General features: G+C 28.8%; 1 protein-coding gene across 1 annotated transcript; it reads right to left on the bottom strand.

Moving 5' to 3' along the window:
• Positions 1–6,610: 6,610 nt before the first annotated feature.
• LOC139225421 (T-complex protein 1 subunit gamma-like) lies at positions 6,611–18,018 on the bottom strand. Its single transcript, XM_070856263.1, has 14 exons — positions 17,899–18,018; positions 17,676–17,835; positions 17,460–17,580; positions 17,333–17,413; positions 8,120–8,225; positions 7,983–8,065; positions 7,878–7,944; positions 7,776–7,810; positions 7,634–7,731; positions 7,493–7,574; positions 7,349–7,447; positions 7,221–7,305; positions 6,912–7,154; positions 6,611–6,865 (listed from the first exon to the last, which is right to left on the bottom strand). Exons 1-14 carry the CDS (start codon positions 18,016–18,018, stop codon positions 6,611–6,613), a joined length of 1,635 nt encoding a protein of 544 aa, XP_070712364.1.
• Positions 18,019–19,516: the final 1,498 nt, after the last annotated feature.

The following is a 19,516-nucleotide window of genomic DNA, read 5'->3' as shown; positions in this document are numbered from 1 at the left end:
ATCTGCACGTGAGTATCCTGTCCATCTATAAAAAGTTTATTATGCAATTTTTATTTATTCATGCTAGAATAGAAATATTACCCTTTTTCGTTACCCTATAGTAATATATGCAGAAAGAACTTTATTCGTTCTTGACATAACGCTGAACTTAACTTTTCTTTCATAAGAGTGAAGCCACTATATGAAAATTAAAGTAGTTTACGATTGAGCTATTTAGCGTAATATAGGCGAGCAGCTATACTTATATGATAGTCCCTTCTTTTTGGCACATTTGATAAAGTTTTTTGCACTTAGTGGCATACTATTATGCATATATCAGTAGCGACGACATAGAAATCAATTTACAATTCTACAGTCGGACGTGGGCATTGCGTAATTAATCGAGGATTAAGAACTTTTGCGCAATAGAAAATCATCGCGCGCGCGCATATCAATTAATAAAATGATTTTGTATATTTTTACGCGAAAAATATTTAAATATATTTTATATGACAAACAACAAATATACTGTCCTATTTAAAAATTAAAAACCAACACAATATTTATTTGTAGTTATTAATCACTTTTTTACACAAAAATGCTAATTATTTATTATTTTTTAAAAAGTTCTTCAATTTAAAGTCGGTGACATTATTTTTTGAAAATATGTTGAAATGTTTTCATAACTGGGTGCTGATAAAATAGACTAAAGTAAAATAAATAAAAATTGAAACTCTTGAAAATGAACTTTTCTTATTATGAAAATCGATCTTTGGATTTCTTTAGACATGATTCATTTCATTTCTTCATTAATTTTATGTTGATCTCTTTGTCCATATTTTTTTCTTCATTATCATCATTCTCATTTTAACTTTTTAATTCGCTCACCTTATATATCGGTTCTAAATCTTCAAGATTATTTATTTTTCCACTCTCACTATAGACCGAAAATATTTAAAAAGTATGCTTTTATTAATGTACCTTATTCCGGCGTTTGCTTATCATTATTAACTGGATTTAATTCTAGTTTCTTTCATTATTTATGATCAAATAGATTAATGTGTTTACCTTTATAAAATATTTGAAATTTTCGAAAATAATCAATGATGGTTTCAGCCGAAATGATTTATTAAGCTTAAAAACAGTTGCCATACAATTTATTGGTGTACATCATGTATTCTTTGGCGTATCATTTAAAAGCAACAAGAGTCTACACATAATATTTTTATACTTACCTTTTAGATCATGGATGATCCCTAGGAATAACTTTACGGTTAAAATCAGCTTGTTGTATTTTTTGGATAAAAAGAGTGTTATATGGTCGAAAAAATTCGGACTTTTTGGATGTATCGGACATTGATCTAATAGTACTAGAACGTTTCTACTTAGGATTTTGAAATTATGGTAAATTTTTTTCATAATGTGGTAAAATAAACTATATACCGTCAGCTTGTATTTTCAGAATAATAATCTCTAGGAATACTTTTAATATCTTAAAAAATCGAGAATTTTTGTGATTTCCTATTATAATTAATGAAAATACATTATACACACTGACCAATGCAACAATAAAGACAGTAATGTTTTTTTAATCTTTCTCCACCATACGTTAACTTCACTTTTGAGGTGGTAGCTATTTTGTGATAATTGCTGATAAAAAGTGCAGTTTCATCAAAATTTACAATATCGTTATTGTCATAAATTTTTATAGTGGTGATATTTGCGAAAATCCATTAACCAGTAGATCACATATTCGTACTTGCAGCAATGTCGTATGAATTTTTGAATTAAGTCTATTTTTCTTAGTTACGAGGTTAAACCGCTGGCGCAGCATATTGGGTTGTGACGTTCAAGTTGGTCAGACTTGTTTCATTAAACGCTGTAGGCACCGCAGCGGAGTTTTTTCCATCATATCCCAACCACACGACATCACACACCAGCTCCGACATATTATTTATAATTATTCTACGGTAGTGTGGAAATTACACATGCTAATAAAAAATCCTCGTTTTGGGGCGACCACCACCCCTACCCTATCCATTTATCGGACGTTGGCTCTATGGGAATCACCTCAACAGAGGCAGGAACTTACTATCGTACCCTAGTGCATCAGCACTCGATTTCGCCCTCCCACTACCAGCATGTACTATAATTTTTTTTTATAGAAACATGCAATTACCATAGTGTTCCTACTAACTTCGGATTAAGGGATACGATAGACCGGAAACAGTGGGCGGCACCGGGATTCTAACTCATGACCTTGGGGTCATGAGTTCTAAGCCATCTGTCCGCTTTTTCAATTAAGTCTATATCGACGTTTGAACGCGGATAACTAGCCACTTTATGTCGAAAACAATTCATCTTTTGAGTTAGTCATTATTGTAACCTTCTCAATAATTGTAAGACGATAAAACTATTATGTTATATGCCTGATCCTTCACAGAATCAAAAACCTCTGAATCAAGCTTGTCGAGTTTACCATGCGACATTCTTTTTATTGTAATACCCACATCGCAAATTAATAGTTTTAGTTTAACTGATGAAATTCTATATGTGTTGAATGACATTTAGAAGAGAAACTAGAGAATAAAAACAAATTGAATTAGTCACTTATTGTAAGTTTGTTAACCATCAACGCTTTCGCCTCCTTCATTGTCTTAATTCAACTTTTATATTTTTTGTTGACTTAGCATTTTTTTTATTAAATCGACGTACTCTGCAAAGTAGATACAGATTTACAATCTAGAAATAACTAGGTAACCAATAAAAATTCTAATCAGGATTTGTGAAAGTCATGCAATGCGAAATCACAACGCAATATTCAGACATCTGTATGTTCCTAGTTTATTTTTAATTTTTTAAACAGGAAAAAAATACAAGGATATACGTATATTTTAATAATTTAAGTGAAAATCCGTTATTTAAAAATGAAATGTCAAAATTTTGAAAATTATGCAATATCCAATCACGCAATACCCAAGTTTGACCGTATATAAACTTTATGTTAAAAATACTTAGGCGCTATGGTCGAATCGTCACCCACCCAACATATGATGATTTTGTTATCATCATAACATTTTAATATTTTGCCACCATCATTTTTAGGTATTTTGTTACAATCCACGACACTGTTGTACTGGGTAATAAAATCAATCTGTATAAGTTGCTCACCTTATTAGAATACATAATGAATATTCTTTTTTGATCTGAAACCTTCCTACATTATATATGGAGCACGCTCGTTCCTATTTTTAAGCTCATTTATTTGTTGGGAAATTTCGTTTCAGGCTGCATTATTGATTCGAAGCTGTTTAATTAATTAACTTTAAATATATATAGAATTATAAATTTTTCGTGCTTCTATGAACATTAATTTTTTTTGATTCAATAACACGTAGTTGCTACTTAAAAACTATTATTCGAAACTTAACTTTAAAAATGCGTCATATAAGTAGTGTTCTTATCGATAAGTGGTGTCATTTAACGCAAAACCCAATATCGTGACAAAAAAACTATTTCATGTTACTTATTGTAACAGCTAAAACATAACAAGGTTCTAAAAAAAGCACTCTAACACGTCACCGAATTCTACCGACAACTGGCGCACGATGCATATACTTTATTCACCTAGTTAAATGAAAATAACTTTAACAATATGAACGAATAAAAAATTGGCTAATATTAAATTCTTACTACTCCTCGGTAAATGTCGGCCGCCGAATTTTCCCGACGTTAGGTTATTGTTTTGAATAATAAAATTAATGTATCCGCTTATTATTTTCTCGTCATTTATTATAAAAAATTTAAATAGATATTTTATATAAATTAATTTAGTATTTACATATCAAATTGTAACACATCGGCCAATGTTATCATGCTAAATGTTTATTTTCGTATTACGATTGTTTATATATACCAAAAACATAAATAAATTTTAAAAATGACGTATATATATATATATGATTATATTATATGGTTTATGCAATTAAAAATTCTCATAAGAGCAGATTATGTATGAATTCATCTAACATTGAAATGTTCTGGCTGTTGGAAGAAGATCAAGTTTTTTATAAAAATATATTAAATTTTCTCAGTAATTTTTGAAATAAACTAAAAGTATCAAAATCTAGCTTAACTAAATTTTCAAGAACGTAAAAATCCGGAAGCATGTCACGAGAAACCCCGAAAATGCGATTTACGATTTTTACCGATAAAGGGGAATTGAATATAAACAACACCGGACAGATGGCTTAGAACTCATGACCCAAGATCATGAGTTCAAATCCTTGTGCCGCCCACTGTTTCCGGTCGATCGTATCCCTTAATCCGAAGTCAGTAGGAACACTATGGTAATTGCATATTTCTATAAAAAAATTATAGTACATGCTGGTGTGGGAGGAAGCCTGATGGGAGGGCGAAATCGAGTGCTAATGCACTAGAGTACGATAGTGAATTCCTGCCTCTGTTGAGGTGATTCCCACAGAGCCAACGTCCGATAAATGGATATGGTAGGGATGTTGGTCGCCCAAAACGAGGATTTTTTATTAGCATGTGTAATTTCCACACTACCGTAGAATAATTAAAAATAATAAGTCGGAGCTGGTGTGTGATGTCGTGTGGTCGGGATATGATGGAAAAAACTTCGCTGCGGTGCCTACAGCGTTAAATGAAGCAAGTCTGACCAACTTGAACTTCACAGCCCAATAAGCTGCGCCCGGGGTTTAACCTCGTAACTAAAAAAATTGAATATTAACCTGAAAAACTTTGTATTGGTAAAAAATAGCGATTTCCTAACCCAAATCCGCCACCATATTATAAAATTATTTCGGAATGTCTCGGGCGACACGTGTACGATAGTTTATTTAAAAGAAAATGTTGTTTTTAACTCCTTAAATCATGTCCTGTATCTTTCTTTCACAATTATTTAAATAAAAATGATTGATTTTCTTAGTTCCTTCAAGTATTGGAGTATTAGTCTATTATAATTTTTCTTCGTTGTTCAACAAAAATCCCAACACACTTTTCGACGTGAAATTATTACTTATTATGCGTCTCTTAACCATCATCAAATATAAAAACTGTGTGGCTAGCAATAGATATATTAGGTAACAGTAGAAGTCAAATGTAAATCCAGCTTTTCCAACAAGAATACAAGTAATCTTATCAATTTAACATTCATCCACAGGAAAGAGTAGGGAATAGTTACTACACACTTATAGTTTTATCAGCATTAAGGTTGGCTATATTATAATATACCAAGTGGAGCAGTTGTCAAAGTGCGTGTTTCTAAGATGCTTTTTTCTGATAGAAGAGACAAAACTGCCACAATTCTATCTATAACTTTGACCCCGGGGCGAAAGTCTGAGTCAGCTGTAGTAATCTATACTTCAAAAATTACAATGTGTAAGCTCCAGAATGTAACAATATTAATAAAACTGAAAATTCAGAAATTATGATGAATAGTCAAATAAAGTATGCAACGTTAGGTGCCGATGTGTTAACTCTGATCATTGAATTATCAAAAGCATATAATTTATCATTTGATTTTCCATATCTTGGAAGGTAATCAGACAAATGAATACATTACAACCATTAGATAATAGATGACCGGACAAATCAACAATTTATTGAATTCTAAAAAAATATGAAATGAATGGATCTTTTCGTGATAGATACGGCGGCTGGCTCATGTCAAAATTTATTTTGGTGGAAAAAAGTAAAAATTAATTTATTAATTTTTTCATGTAGTTATTTTCATTATGTCCTAAAAAATTTGGTATATTTTTTTGGGAAGAAATTCAAACGTAGTCAAGTTATGATAAAGTGTAAAAATTCATTGATTTTTTATATTAAATTCTAATAATTAAATATTGATAGTTCTGTTTTGGAATATCATCAACGTAAACCGTTCTTTTCAGATATTATATACATTGATGAGTTTATGTAAAAAAACCGTATATGATAAGATTAATCATAAGAATTCCAATAGACTACGGAGTGAATCTCAAAGTTAATAAAAAAAATTAAAAAATATCAGCTAGATAGACACCATAAATACAAAACGAGTGTACTTATACAATTTGGAAAATGAAAATGTCTGTCAGGAAGTATTTTTAATAAGATTTTTAAAAAATTATTTAATGATTAATGAATCAATGGTTATAAATAACATATATTTAAAATTAAATAACGTTAGACTTAATAAAAGATAAAATTGAGTTGATCTGTTACTAAAATGTTTTCACCTCTGTATTTGATAAGGTGAAAAAATTCAAAATTTAATTTTAAAAATTCAGTCCACTTTAATTGGGAAAATTATATATGAATTATTCAGAGATTACGCCGCTCAAATATACTAAAAACAATCACTGATTAGGATGATTAAATTCTAACTAAAACAGTTAATGAAAATATAGGTAGAATTCATGTAATGCTAGCTAAGCTCTATATTAAAAAGCTGCGCTGCATTTCGATTTTACACGACACATTTAAGACGTTAAATAATCAATAAACACAGATCAAATATACTAAATCTTCATTTTAGAGAACATAGAATATTTTCTAAAATATTCATAATTTAATTTTTTATAAGAATTTACGACATTAATATCAAATGTTGTATATAATATTATTAGGCTGTATGTGGTATAGCAGGTCCTTTAGATGAAGGGGCAACATTGGCATCAGGATCAACTTGTTTTTTGGTTCCAGACACAACATCATCAATTTTAAGTAAAAGTATAGTAACTTCAAAAGCAACTTTAAGAACTTGTAGTCTAACTAGGCTACTATCAAGTATACCAAGTTCTTTCATATTGGCAACAGCTCCAGTACGACCATTTATACCATAAAAGTGGCTGTTGGTTTCGTTAGATGAATGTTTTGACTAAAAAAAAGAATTAAAAAGCATGAATCTAAAAATTAGAGTTTACTCTTAATTCAGTTAATACACGAATAGGATTATGACCGCAATTTTTAATAAGTATTTTTGGAATAATTTCCAAAGCTTTGGCAGCAGCTTTGTATGGATACTGATGAAGATTATCTATAGATTTAGATTTGTTTTCTAGATATGTAGCAATAGCTATTTCAGTAGCACCGCCACCAGGAACAACACTTGGATCTAAAATAATGTTTCTAGCAACTGACATTGCATCATGTAAATTTCTATCAATCTAATAAAAAATTGATATTTGGTAGTTGTCAAAATTTTCTAAATATTTATAGAAAAAAAATTATACTTCATTAAGTATATCTTTGTTAGCTCCTCTTAGTATAATAGAACAAGCTTTTGGATTTTTACAATCTACCAAATAAGAATAGTATCTATAGAATTTTATAAAAAAGTTAAATCAAATTCTAATAATACTCATCTCCAATTTTTTTAACTTCAAAAAGACCACAACCTTTACCAATATCATCTTCTTTAATGTCTTCAGTTCGATTAACAATAATAGCACCAGTAGCTCTTTTAATATTTAATTAATAGTTTATATAAATAAAAATAATATACCTTGCAATTCTATTGTTATCTGTCTTTTTTGTACGTCTAAGTACGGCAATACCAGCTTTACTAAGGAAATACATAGCAAGATCTATATTTTTATAAAATAGAATACTAAATTTCTACAAACATATGTTAATTTGTACATACCCGAACATCCTTTTTCGGTAATGACTAGATTTGGCTTATGTTTTATAATATCGATGCACATTTTTTTAATGGCTTCTTCTTCAAGCTTTAATAAACGGCTACAATTTGATCATTAATAGTGCACATAATTTTTAAATCATACTCAAAATCTTCCTCCTTTAATACTTCAATATTAGTCTATGAAAAAAATTAATAAGCGTTCATTTACTAGAAGGAATAAATTTTAATTAATCTAAATACATACCATACTTTCACCTTTTTTATATTCAAGACCACAATCCAATAAAAGTATACGTGGATTTTTGATACATCTATTCAAATTTAAAATAAAAACTATAGCAATAATAACCTTGGCATAGAAGGGTGTAAAACATCTTTGTTTAGTACAATGCCACGTAATATACAAGAATCCTCAATACAAGCACCAGCAATCTAACATAAGCAGTAATTTATGCATATTAAATAAATCTCCATAGTAAAAAGTACTTTTTCCACACGGATATATCTTTTGATATCAGCTTCTTTCTTACCAGCACTATCAATGGTAACCATACTGACAGCTTCCCATGCAAGTGAACAAGTTAGTTCGGACCTATAAAATAGAACTTTAAAAGTTGGAAAAAACAAATTTAATATATCAATAGTATATTTTTTTAAACGGTCAATTAATATTTTTATGGACAAAAATATACATTAAAAATGCACCATAACTATATAGCAAAACAAATTATTACTTAGTATACTGAGATGGGGCTTTATAAATAAATCTAGCTCTCTATATTTGAGTATAAGCTATATTAAATCCATTATATAAAAAATGATTCGTTTTTACATTTAATATTTAAAGCTATATTGAAGAGATTTCCGACGTAAAATGAGTTTTAAATGGTACATAATAAAATTTTGGGAAAAGTCTCTTGATATTTCTTAAAAGCTTAATTAAATATTTTTTTAGAATATTTTCAGTATACTAATACAAATTAATAAATTATAAAAACTGGCTAATATTTATATTTAGTAATTAGTAGGACAAAAATACACTCCATATTTTTAAAAATAGAGATTTTGTAAACTTCTCTATTTGTCAGTGTTGATATAATGTACGTAAAAATCTATGGTCAAAATTAAAAGCGAAGGAGATTCATAAGACAGTGGGTCAATTAAGTAAAAAATATTTTTATAAAAAATAAGGTACCATAAAAAACTTAAAGAAAATACTAATGACATAATCAGTCTGATATATTTTTCTATAAAAATAAACGATTTATTAAAAATGTGAATAAGATACAATAATAAGAGTATCTATGATGATAAATCAAAGAATCATACTTATATAAATTGTTAGCTACTATAAGACTAAGTATCTGTTTTTTTGATTAATAAATTTGCCAAAAAAATATAATCGTTATTTGTAAAATTAAAATTTAAGCCACATCTAATTTTATTAAAAAATCAGATAGTAAAGCTTTTGTTATAATACTGCCTTAAATTATTAAGCAAGCTGTCATTTATTACAAGTCGTAAAGAAAAATTGACATTGAATATACCAGCGCTTTTTTACTAAAATTCAATAGGAAATGTGGTGCTATCTTAAATAATATTAGCGAATAGTAAATATCATTCTTATTTAATAAATAATATAGAGGCTTTGCGCGAATATTCAAGATTTTATACAAAAGCATCATTGATATTCAGCATAATAGTAAGTTACTTAGCATTCTGCTTATGCTTGAGAACAAAAGAAGCATACATATCTCAATTATTCTTCATAATAATTTTTAAGAAGTATATTTTGAATGATACTAAACATAGGGCCATAGTAGCAATTAGAGGGTAAAATTTTATAATAAAAACAATTACCTGCTATTCAAAGTTACGCGAATTTATGATACATGAAAGTGTAATAAGAGAAAACAGCACGTTCGCTAAACTGATGAATATCAAACGGGAATTAATATATTATCTAACATAAGTTTATTACTAATATAATATAGTAAAATACATAGAAGTGGCAACATAGAGTAGAAATAGTAGTGCAATATATAATACTATTTTTGACAATCTAACTTATCCATAATTACTGAAATGCAGTACAACCAGTATTTCAGTAATTATTTGACATGAACGAATAAAATTTTAATTGACCATTGTTAAAATATACGAGCTTTGACAGTGAATTAAACAGGTATAGAATTTTATGAAAACACCGACATCACATACACAATAAATGATTTTTCGATCATCTATTAAAGAAAATAACTTAAAAGTACATTCCAATATTCGTCAATCAAACAGTTGCGAGTTCAAAATAGATTACCGTCCAATATTTTCGATCCTTCATAGCTATTTCAAAATTTTGATTTTCTTTCCCTAAATCAAATTTTTGTAACGAACAATGTAGTAATTAATTGTTCGTCCGAGAGAAAATTATTGATAATGCGCAAGTTAATTCCTGCCTCATTGAGGTAAATCCCGTAGAACAAAAGTCCGAGGAATTAGCAGAGTAGGGGGCAATAGTTGTCACAGAAGGAGAATATTAAGTAGGTATAACTCCCACTATAGCGCAGAATAATAGGTCTTCTGGTGCTAACAACGATGATTATGTCCAATTGGGTGCCTACAGTCTTTAATGAAACAAGTCTGACGAACTTAAATTTGACAGCCCGAAGAGCTGCTTGATGAGTTTTACCTGTTAAAAAAATCAAATTCACATAGTACTAGTTTTGAAATAAATGCGGATATGTGATATAACACAAAAGTTTCAAAACTAATTTAAACATCATAAGCTAGTAATAGAACAAAGTTATGACTACCGTTGAATGCCATATATTACCCAATGGATGAAATAAACGAAGCTAGTCTATTAAAAATTTTACAGAAGAACCTTGGAGTGATACATACAATTATTACTCAATTCCGAAAAAGAACAATTCTTTTATTATAATTTCTTAAAGCATGTCATAAGCCGAATTATTCAATTATTTATATAATTTTCTTTGTTCCTTAACAATAAAGCAATAAATGAAAAACATCGATCTAAATATATAAAGTTACTATATAATTATTAATGAAAATAAATTTCAGAGACATGGGGTTGTCATATTCAATATCATAAACTTGCAGAATAGAGTTGCTGATGTGGTTAAAATTAAGTTTTAATTGTTCAGAGTAAAGTACATATCCGTGCAAAAAGTAGTTTGGAATTTACAATTAGAAGTATAATTAGAGAGATAGATGATCTTGTCAATTTTTACATAATGAAGGCCTCTTAAACTCTTACGTTGAATTTTAAATTTTTTAGTGTAATGAATGAGTCGTTTTCTAATAAAATTGTATATATCTGAAGAACAAATTTCAAATTTAAATATTTGAATATAAATAAAAATCAAGCTGAATAAGTTAAAAATTAATTTATTAATGTAATTAATGAATATGGAAATATCGTGACATTGATTAAAAAGAAGAAAACGATATATATGGAACTTCATTTTATATTAATTGTGTAACAAAGAATTATACATCAAAAATGAGATTTTTTCCATAACATACATATTACATATGCTCAAAATGGAAACTATCGAAATAAGTATTTTAAGAGAATTTCGAGATTAGTTCTAGTTTAAATAATTAATAAATTTTTAGTTTATAAGAAATCAATGTCAAAATTAACGAATATCAACTTACTAAATACAAATTAAATTTTGGAGTAATCTCTTGACATTACTTTACTGAATATTAGGTGGAATAGATTCTAACAGCAACGTATTTGAAAATTTATCAAATTAAGTGACCAGAGGACACTTAAAAAAATTTAAAAAAAACAATGTTCTTTAAATATGCCAAATTTTAACTGATAGTTGTTGGATCGCATATATTGGGGTTATCTGATATGAGTTTTAGTCATTCAGTTGTCAATAAATTAGAATTTGTAGATTTAGAAGGTAGCCACACCAACAGAATCGAGATGGATGCTCTCAAAAGATCATTCGGGGATTTCAAAAATTAAAGAAGACCTAATTGATTACTATATAGCTGCTTATGTGTTTCGAAAAAATGATAAACGTGAATTTTCTAAGACAATTAACGATATATACAGATTCTAGTAATTAGCATAAAGTATTTTTTTACGCAAAATTCTTAAATATAATAACAAAATTTTTAAACTATTTATTACCAAAAACTGTAAGTAGATGCAATACTTTCTCAAATAATAATCTAGAGCCCTATGATTGACTAATTGATATTTATCTAGATGTATATGTCTTGTTTGAAAATTTCAACTAAATTATATAATAATTACAATTCTAAGTAGCAGCAAGAGAGATTTTTTTGAGGGATTTAGGTGTTACTTCTTTGAATATGTATCGACGAGTTGGATAAAAAAATATTTATAAGTTATATGGAAATTTGTGATTACGTAACTTCGTCCCATTGACGCAGTTGCAAATCGGAGCCTGTGAATGGTGATAGTCCTTATCCTGTGCAAAGGAGGAGGCAACAGATAGGCTGACGAGTGGTGGAAACCTTGGCATGTCAATAAGAAGAATCATAGTATGTCTATGTGATAGCTAGAAGCAAGCTACATAGTTTGGAAGAGCGATTAGGCGACCTCGAATAAGACTTTGTGACCTGATTTTGAAAGGTGAACTCCCGCAGCATTGGTACCTCACAATATAGGAGTAAAGAATCAAAATGAGCACAAATGAGGACTGAGTTAAAACAAAGTCCGTATAGAGTTACTGATGACTGTCCGTTAGTTTGCTTCTCTCTGGGGCGGTGATTGCTATGTGTGAAGTACAAACGAGATAAAGAAAATACCTTTTTTTGCCGTCAGTTGCCAAAGATTAGTATGTCAACTAAGACGCCATACAGCAAAAAGTTGCCTCCAAGAAAAGGGTTATACTTTAAAGAAATGTAGCTGCATGGTTAATATATCTGAGTATACTGGCAGTATCTGTTTACTATTATTAGTAAACAGTACCGGCGGGCCTAGAAGATGGATAGCTATGTATAGAGAATAAGAGTGAGATGGTAGAACAAGATGAACTTTTGAAATCGAATGATAACATGTAAGACCGGCTGGTCTTACATAATCAGGTCAAAACTAGGATATGACAGTTTGGGGTAAGTGTGACATGTGAGCGGACAGATGGCTTGGTTCGCTGACCCTAAAAGTCACCGTTACGAGCCCCGGTACCATTCACTGTTTCCGGTATATCGTATCACTTAATCCGAGTTAGTAGGAACACTATGCAGAATGCAAGTTTCTATAAAAAATTATAGTACATGCTGATAGTGGGAGGAAGTCTGAAATCGAGTGCTGATGCACTAGGGTACGATAGTAAATTCCTGACTCTGTTGAGTGATTCCCAAAGATCCAACGTCCAACAGATGAATAGATGAATAAATGAATAGAGTAGGGGTGGTGGTCGCCCTGAAACGAGGATGATTAGTGGGTTAAATTCCCACACTACCGCAGAATATTAAGTCGGAGCCGGTGAGTGATTTCGTGTGGCTGGACTATGATCGAAAAAACTCCGCTGTGGTACCTACAGTGTTTAATAAACCAAGTTTGACAAACTTGAACATTACAGCCCAATAAACTGGGCCAAGGGTTTGACCTCGTAACTAAAAAGATGTGAATTATGTAAATCGTTCGAAGTGAGCCTTTAATTATCACAAAAAGCATATAAACTTTCCGAAAATTTCGTTTTAAATTCTGCTATCCCCATAAAATATGGGCCGGCATACAAATCACATATATTTTCTATGCGCCGATTCAGGAGTCTGCAACTGGTGTAATGCATCAATGAGACGAGCCTTTCGTAAGTTAATTGCCACATTTTGAGTTTTTTTATTCACACTTCATACACCTTTTATGATTTATGTAGTTCATGGTACAATGTAAATGCATCTAAATTCAAATACTTTCACAAGCTAGATATTTATCAGAACTAAAATGGTTGAGTCAGTTTAAGCATTTTAAAGAGACAAAAAAGCATAATTAAATTGGTGACCGAGCAGAGAAATCTCAAAAAGAGGTTGCAGAAATATCAAATTTTCAAGTCATTTGTAAATTTTATTGTTAAAAGGTATCGAGAAACAGATTTTCCTACGTAGATCATATGAACACGCAGAGTCATTTTTGATGATGAAATCAAACAAAAAATGATGTAGTTCATAAATGATGACTTCGTAATTAATTCAATCAGCAATTATAGAAAAGTGATCGTTAAATAAAAATCCAACGGCTGTTTTGAGATGGTTAAAAGTCATGAATATACCATCAATGAATATAAAGAACCATCAGAAATTTTAATGATTTAGAAATTAGAAATTTTTGGATACTCCGAGTAGTATACAAAACTTTCCATTTCAATATTTAAAATAACTTAATTTTTCTTGACGACAGTTCTTTTTTACCTCATGTATTCGCGGGAAGGCATTAAGAATAAGAACCACTCCAAACAAAAATCTTCCGAATAATAGAGGTAACAGTGCTAACATGATATTGGCGATAAGTGGATGAGGTCTTATTCATTATGATGCTATTTTTTGCTGTTAATTTTGAAAAATCTTGCAGGCATTCTTAAAAAAATTTGATATAATCGTGCGAATTAAAATATATACTCGGATAATATCTCTTCATTAACTCTATGAAAAAGTATTTAATATAAATCAAGGGTGAAAAGAAATGGTCAAATGGGAGGAAGAAACGCTCTTATTTAAGATTGGACAGCTATGCATGTCCAATCTTAAAGAGATGAATTAATAAAGTTTTGCAGCATTTAGAAATCATATTAAAAATGTTATGCAAGCTATATCTATTTATAGCGAAGGACATTGGGCGTGATTAACTCATAAATGATTTTTATTCAAACATTAATATTTAGAGTGCGCAAATATTTCAATCATAATTGCGCCAAAATATCAACTTGAATAGCACATAATACGAATTTAGATAAAAAAAATTAGTCTAAAATGAACTTTAATGAGAATGTATATACATATAACTATTCTACAATTAAATTAAATTAAATATCTTCAAAAAATGAATAAAATACTAATTTCCAAAATATATAATGAAACAAGCGTCATTTTGGCAATAACTCAAAGCATTAAATTGATTTCTGACATGTTATAAAGTAAATGAAATTCCTTGATAAAACAAGTCTCATAGATTTAACGTATTAAATGAATATATACCAATATTCATTTGGTGATTTATTTCATAATTATTATTATGAAGTAATCTATTATTGTAAAAGACCATAAAAATGGTCTAAAAATGTTTAAACTATGATTTTACATAGAAATTAATAAATATAGTTGTTATGTTAATAGTCTATGTATCTATATAAATGCGAAAAAATTTAAAACTTAATAAAGTGTTTTTTCGTTTGAAATCGTCGCTGTTGCATTCAATATCGTAATTGTTTCGTCCAATATCGTCGATGATGCGATCAATATCGTAATTGTCTCGTTCAATATCGGCATAGTAAATTAATAAAAAATAGTAAAAAGAAATTATTTAGACATAAAATACAATAAAAAATCATAAATAACATATAATTGCTTCTCTGCTTAGTTATCTGTTCGAATACACCAACATATTTCCGTAATAACCTTAACAGTCTTCTCGTGAGATTTCTTTGAACTTTTCGTCAATACAAATCTTTAATTCATTCTCATTACGACACATTTCCTGTCAACACTGTTATTCCGTGTACTAAAAGCAGTTTTCAATTTGATTTAAAAATGGGCAGTAGAGAGACAGGTAATGTAAAATAAATCCAGCATAATCCAATACTTTTAATGGTGAACTGTACAATTATCCATCACTAGGATTGGATTTGTAATTCAATCTATATCACAAACTTGTTCCAGTTCACATAAGCACTGTTGGAATTCAGCTTTTCTAATTGTGTAATCAAATATCTTGTAGTAGAGCATTTGGCTTTTATTTATTGCAGAAACACCAGATATGTTTCTACTTCTCACATACATGGAACTGAACAATTAACCATCGATCCTGCCAAAGATCTTCCTATTCTTAGTCTTGTAACCACCTTAAATTCAACCTCATATAGAAAGATAAATTATTTAAGTGGATATTGTTGCTCATATTACCTATACTTTTTGGCATAAGTATGGCGAAGACCGATTGTTCGAGGAGTGCATCTTTCATTAGGAACAAGCAATACCATTTATATAGTGTAATGAAAGTCCCTTAAGCATCTATTACACAGAACCTTAAAACAGACAACCCAAATTCATTTTGAGCACGTTGAACAAGCTGATTCAATTAAAGAAAGAAATTGTAATCTACCTATGAACAAATTGCTTCTCTCTGGTGATCAGAGTTTTTTCTTGCTTTTACTCCTTTAGCAGCACTCATTTGGTCACCCGTTTCCAAATAACGGTTGTCAATACTAGAAACACTGATTCTAGGTATGCCCAGTAGTTCGTCTATAATTTTGCAGCCTTTACTTTCATCAAAAAGTGTGCATGAACGCCTTTTATCAGAAGGCGTATATGTCTCTTTGTTTCTTGTATTATGTCTTCTTCTGTCTGTAATATTTCTCTTTCTGCCCAGTCGGGAATTCTTCTGCTGGTAAATCTGTCATAGGGTATAAAAATTTCACTTTCGGAAACTTATCACGACAATAAAAGAAACAAACACTGTGCTAAAAAGGACAATGCCGCCATTGAACAAGACAATGCCGCCATTGAACAAGACAACGACGATATTGAAATAAAAACACTGTATTAACTAGACTTCCCTAAGAAACATATAACTACTACGCACATAAGAATTATAATCATTTTCCTACAGTAAATTAAAAATGTTAATACTGCTTTTTTAATATTTTTTCAACCAAAAATATGAATATTTGAAGTTATATCATTCATAATTGCGAATACACCGAGAAATTGTAATAGTTGGAGCTATATTATCATTATAAACTAAAAAATTTACATTCTAAGTTATGTAAAATACGTTGTATGATTTCAACTCCATGAATTAACTAAGAAAAAAATGATATCAAGCATAAAACATTAAATCAGACATAACGATTAAATATATAAGCTAACTTCATAGCATATTAAATCAACTAAGACAACTTCAACAATAACTAACAAAATTAAAAACAAAATTTTTTGCTGGTCAATATATATGAATTATTTTCTATCAATATTAAATAAATATTTTAAATACTCATCATTAAGAATAAAACTTAATTTATACCATTCTTATGGTGTAAATTAATCAATTATAAATATACAACGCTAAATGTTGATAATGAAAAAATTATTAAATTACATACAAAACTTTACATGATTTTAATCATAAATGATTCTCTATTCGTCATTTTTATGATAAAAATTGATCTACTATACTCCTATTATTTTATAATTTATACAATATTTTACAATAAAGTAAAAAAGTACATCAATATTCTAAATGTGACTACATGATTACTAAAAAAGAATCACATATACCATAAAATTAACAAGAAAAAAGTCAAATAGTAACTACTTATAACTTATGATAATTCAATCTAATAAATATCTTAAAATTTCAACATACTTTATGGATTTCGGTTGATTAATGATCGACTATTAAAATTATAGCTAACTAACTAACTAATACCGACAATAACTTTTAATACAAAAACAAATAATTTGAATACATACCACTGTGATGAAATCTTGGTGCCAAGACAACTCTTAATAACGGAAAGAACTTCATTTTTATTTTTTGGATTAATCGTTATACTAAAAAAACAATTTAAATACAAAAATATTCTATAAATAATAATACGCTAATTTAGATTTTAAAAAATTCACAGCATCATCAAGTGCTAATTTAAATCCTTTAATAATATGTAATGGATGTAGATTTTGTTCAATAAATGGTTCAGCAGCAGCCATTAATTCACCAGCTAATTCATAAATTATAAATATAATGAAAACTAATGTCTTTTAATGATGATATAGAGAAAGATATAATATAAAAAATAACTGCATTCAATTATACCCAATATAACTACTGAAGTAGTACCATCACCGACTTCTTCTTCTTGTGTTCGAGCAATTTCAATAATACTCTTACTAGCAGGATGTTGTACAGTTATTTCACGTAATATAGCATTACCATCATTTGTAATAACAATACCACCCATTGGATCCATTAACATCTTTAATTAAATAATTTAAATTTACATATACTCTTATAACTATGTATATAGTTATTAAATAACCTTAAGCATTGCTTTTGGACCTAGACATGTAGCAACAATATCACAAACTGATCTTGCTGCAACTATATTAGACAATTGTACCTTACGTCCACTTTCACGTTTTTGTGTATCTTCTATCATATTAATATTTTATAATTAAAAGTTTTAAATTTTTTATTTAAATGTACTCATAATAATGACTGGAGCTTGTGTAGCCATTTTGTCTATTAGTTGAACTTAATGAAGAAACTACGGCGAGACAATACGAAGAGGCGCGATTAAAAAAACGTGCTTGGGTTGTTAGACAATTTTTATTAAACATTAAAAATATATATAAAGAAAATATTTTATTTTATTTAACTAAACTATTTATAATGATGAAACAACATCGGTATCTTTCATTTTCATCTGAACAATCATCCGTGTTCCCATCTATATAGAATTTGATATATAAATATAAGTGGATTTAATAAGATATGTTCGAAAATTATATTTTAATAAATTACAATCCATTTTTTTCTTGCTTGAAATGCACCAAATCCTCTTGTTTTGATTGAACTTTTTGATTTGAGCACCTTAGAAGTGCTTTTGGGAGAAAACCATGATTTATTCATGCATTGTGTAGCTGTACATCTATTCCTAACATAAAAAAAAAATAATTATAAATTAGTTGATGATAGTTAATTTATATTAAAATTGAAATTATAATTAAATCTAGTTGATACTTGAAAAGAATATTGTTTGACATTCTTACATTTTTATAAGATGCAGCATCTTATAAAAATGCGTGCGCGTAAAATTATGTTTCCTTTTAAAAATTACGTGATTCTGACATTTTCTGTAATAAATTTATCTATTTCATGATAAATTTAATAAATTAATATTATTTCGTAAAAATGATATTTTATTAAATTTCATTTTTTTTATGATATTGAACTTAATTGTAATAAGATGTCAGCATTCAAATATTAATTTACTAATAAAAAAAAATATAATTATTATGAAACAATCAAAAAGTATTTCTTTGAAAAATCACAAAACAAATATTAAAAAAAATTATTGATTTTTTTATATTTTTATCTACGTGTTCAAATTGCCGACGCAGCTTTGCTCCTATCGTAAGATCAATTCGATCGGACTTATTAAATTTCTCGAAGTAGGTGTAAAAGTTAAATTACTCATCCTAATGTATACTACTATGTTATACCTTATTATTCAGCGATATTGTGGGAGTTTTACTTACTTAATATTCTATTTCTGTGATAACTCAACTACTACGTATCCTATCCATCATATCATCATCATATTATATCATATCATATCATCATCATATCAACATCATCATCACATCATCATATCATATCATCATCATATCATATCATCATCATATCATATCATCATTTTCTCGGGCCTCGAATATATTGGTTTCACCACTAACATAGCAAGAATGTACTAGAAGAATAATCTATAATTTTTTTATAGAAACATACTATTACTATATTAGCGCACAACAACTTCAGAATTAAGGATATGAGCGGTCGAATCCTATCTAGTGGCCAATAACTCACAATCTTAGGATTGATGAAAACTGGCTAATAACGATTATTTAACTTTATGTAATAGATTCTATATATTGTTT

The sequence above is a fragment of the Pempheris klunzingeri genome, unplaced genomic scaffold, assembly GCF_042242105.1.
Source record: "Pempheris klunzingeri isolate RE-2024b unplaced genomic scaffold, fPemKlu1.hap1 Scaffold_197, whole genome shotgun sequence".
NCBI lineage: Eukaryota > Metazoa > Chordata > Actinopteri > Acropomatiformes > Pempheridae > Pempheris > Pempheris klunzingeri.
This window is presented reverse-complemented; position numbering and strand designations above follow the sequence as displayed.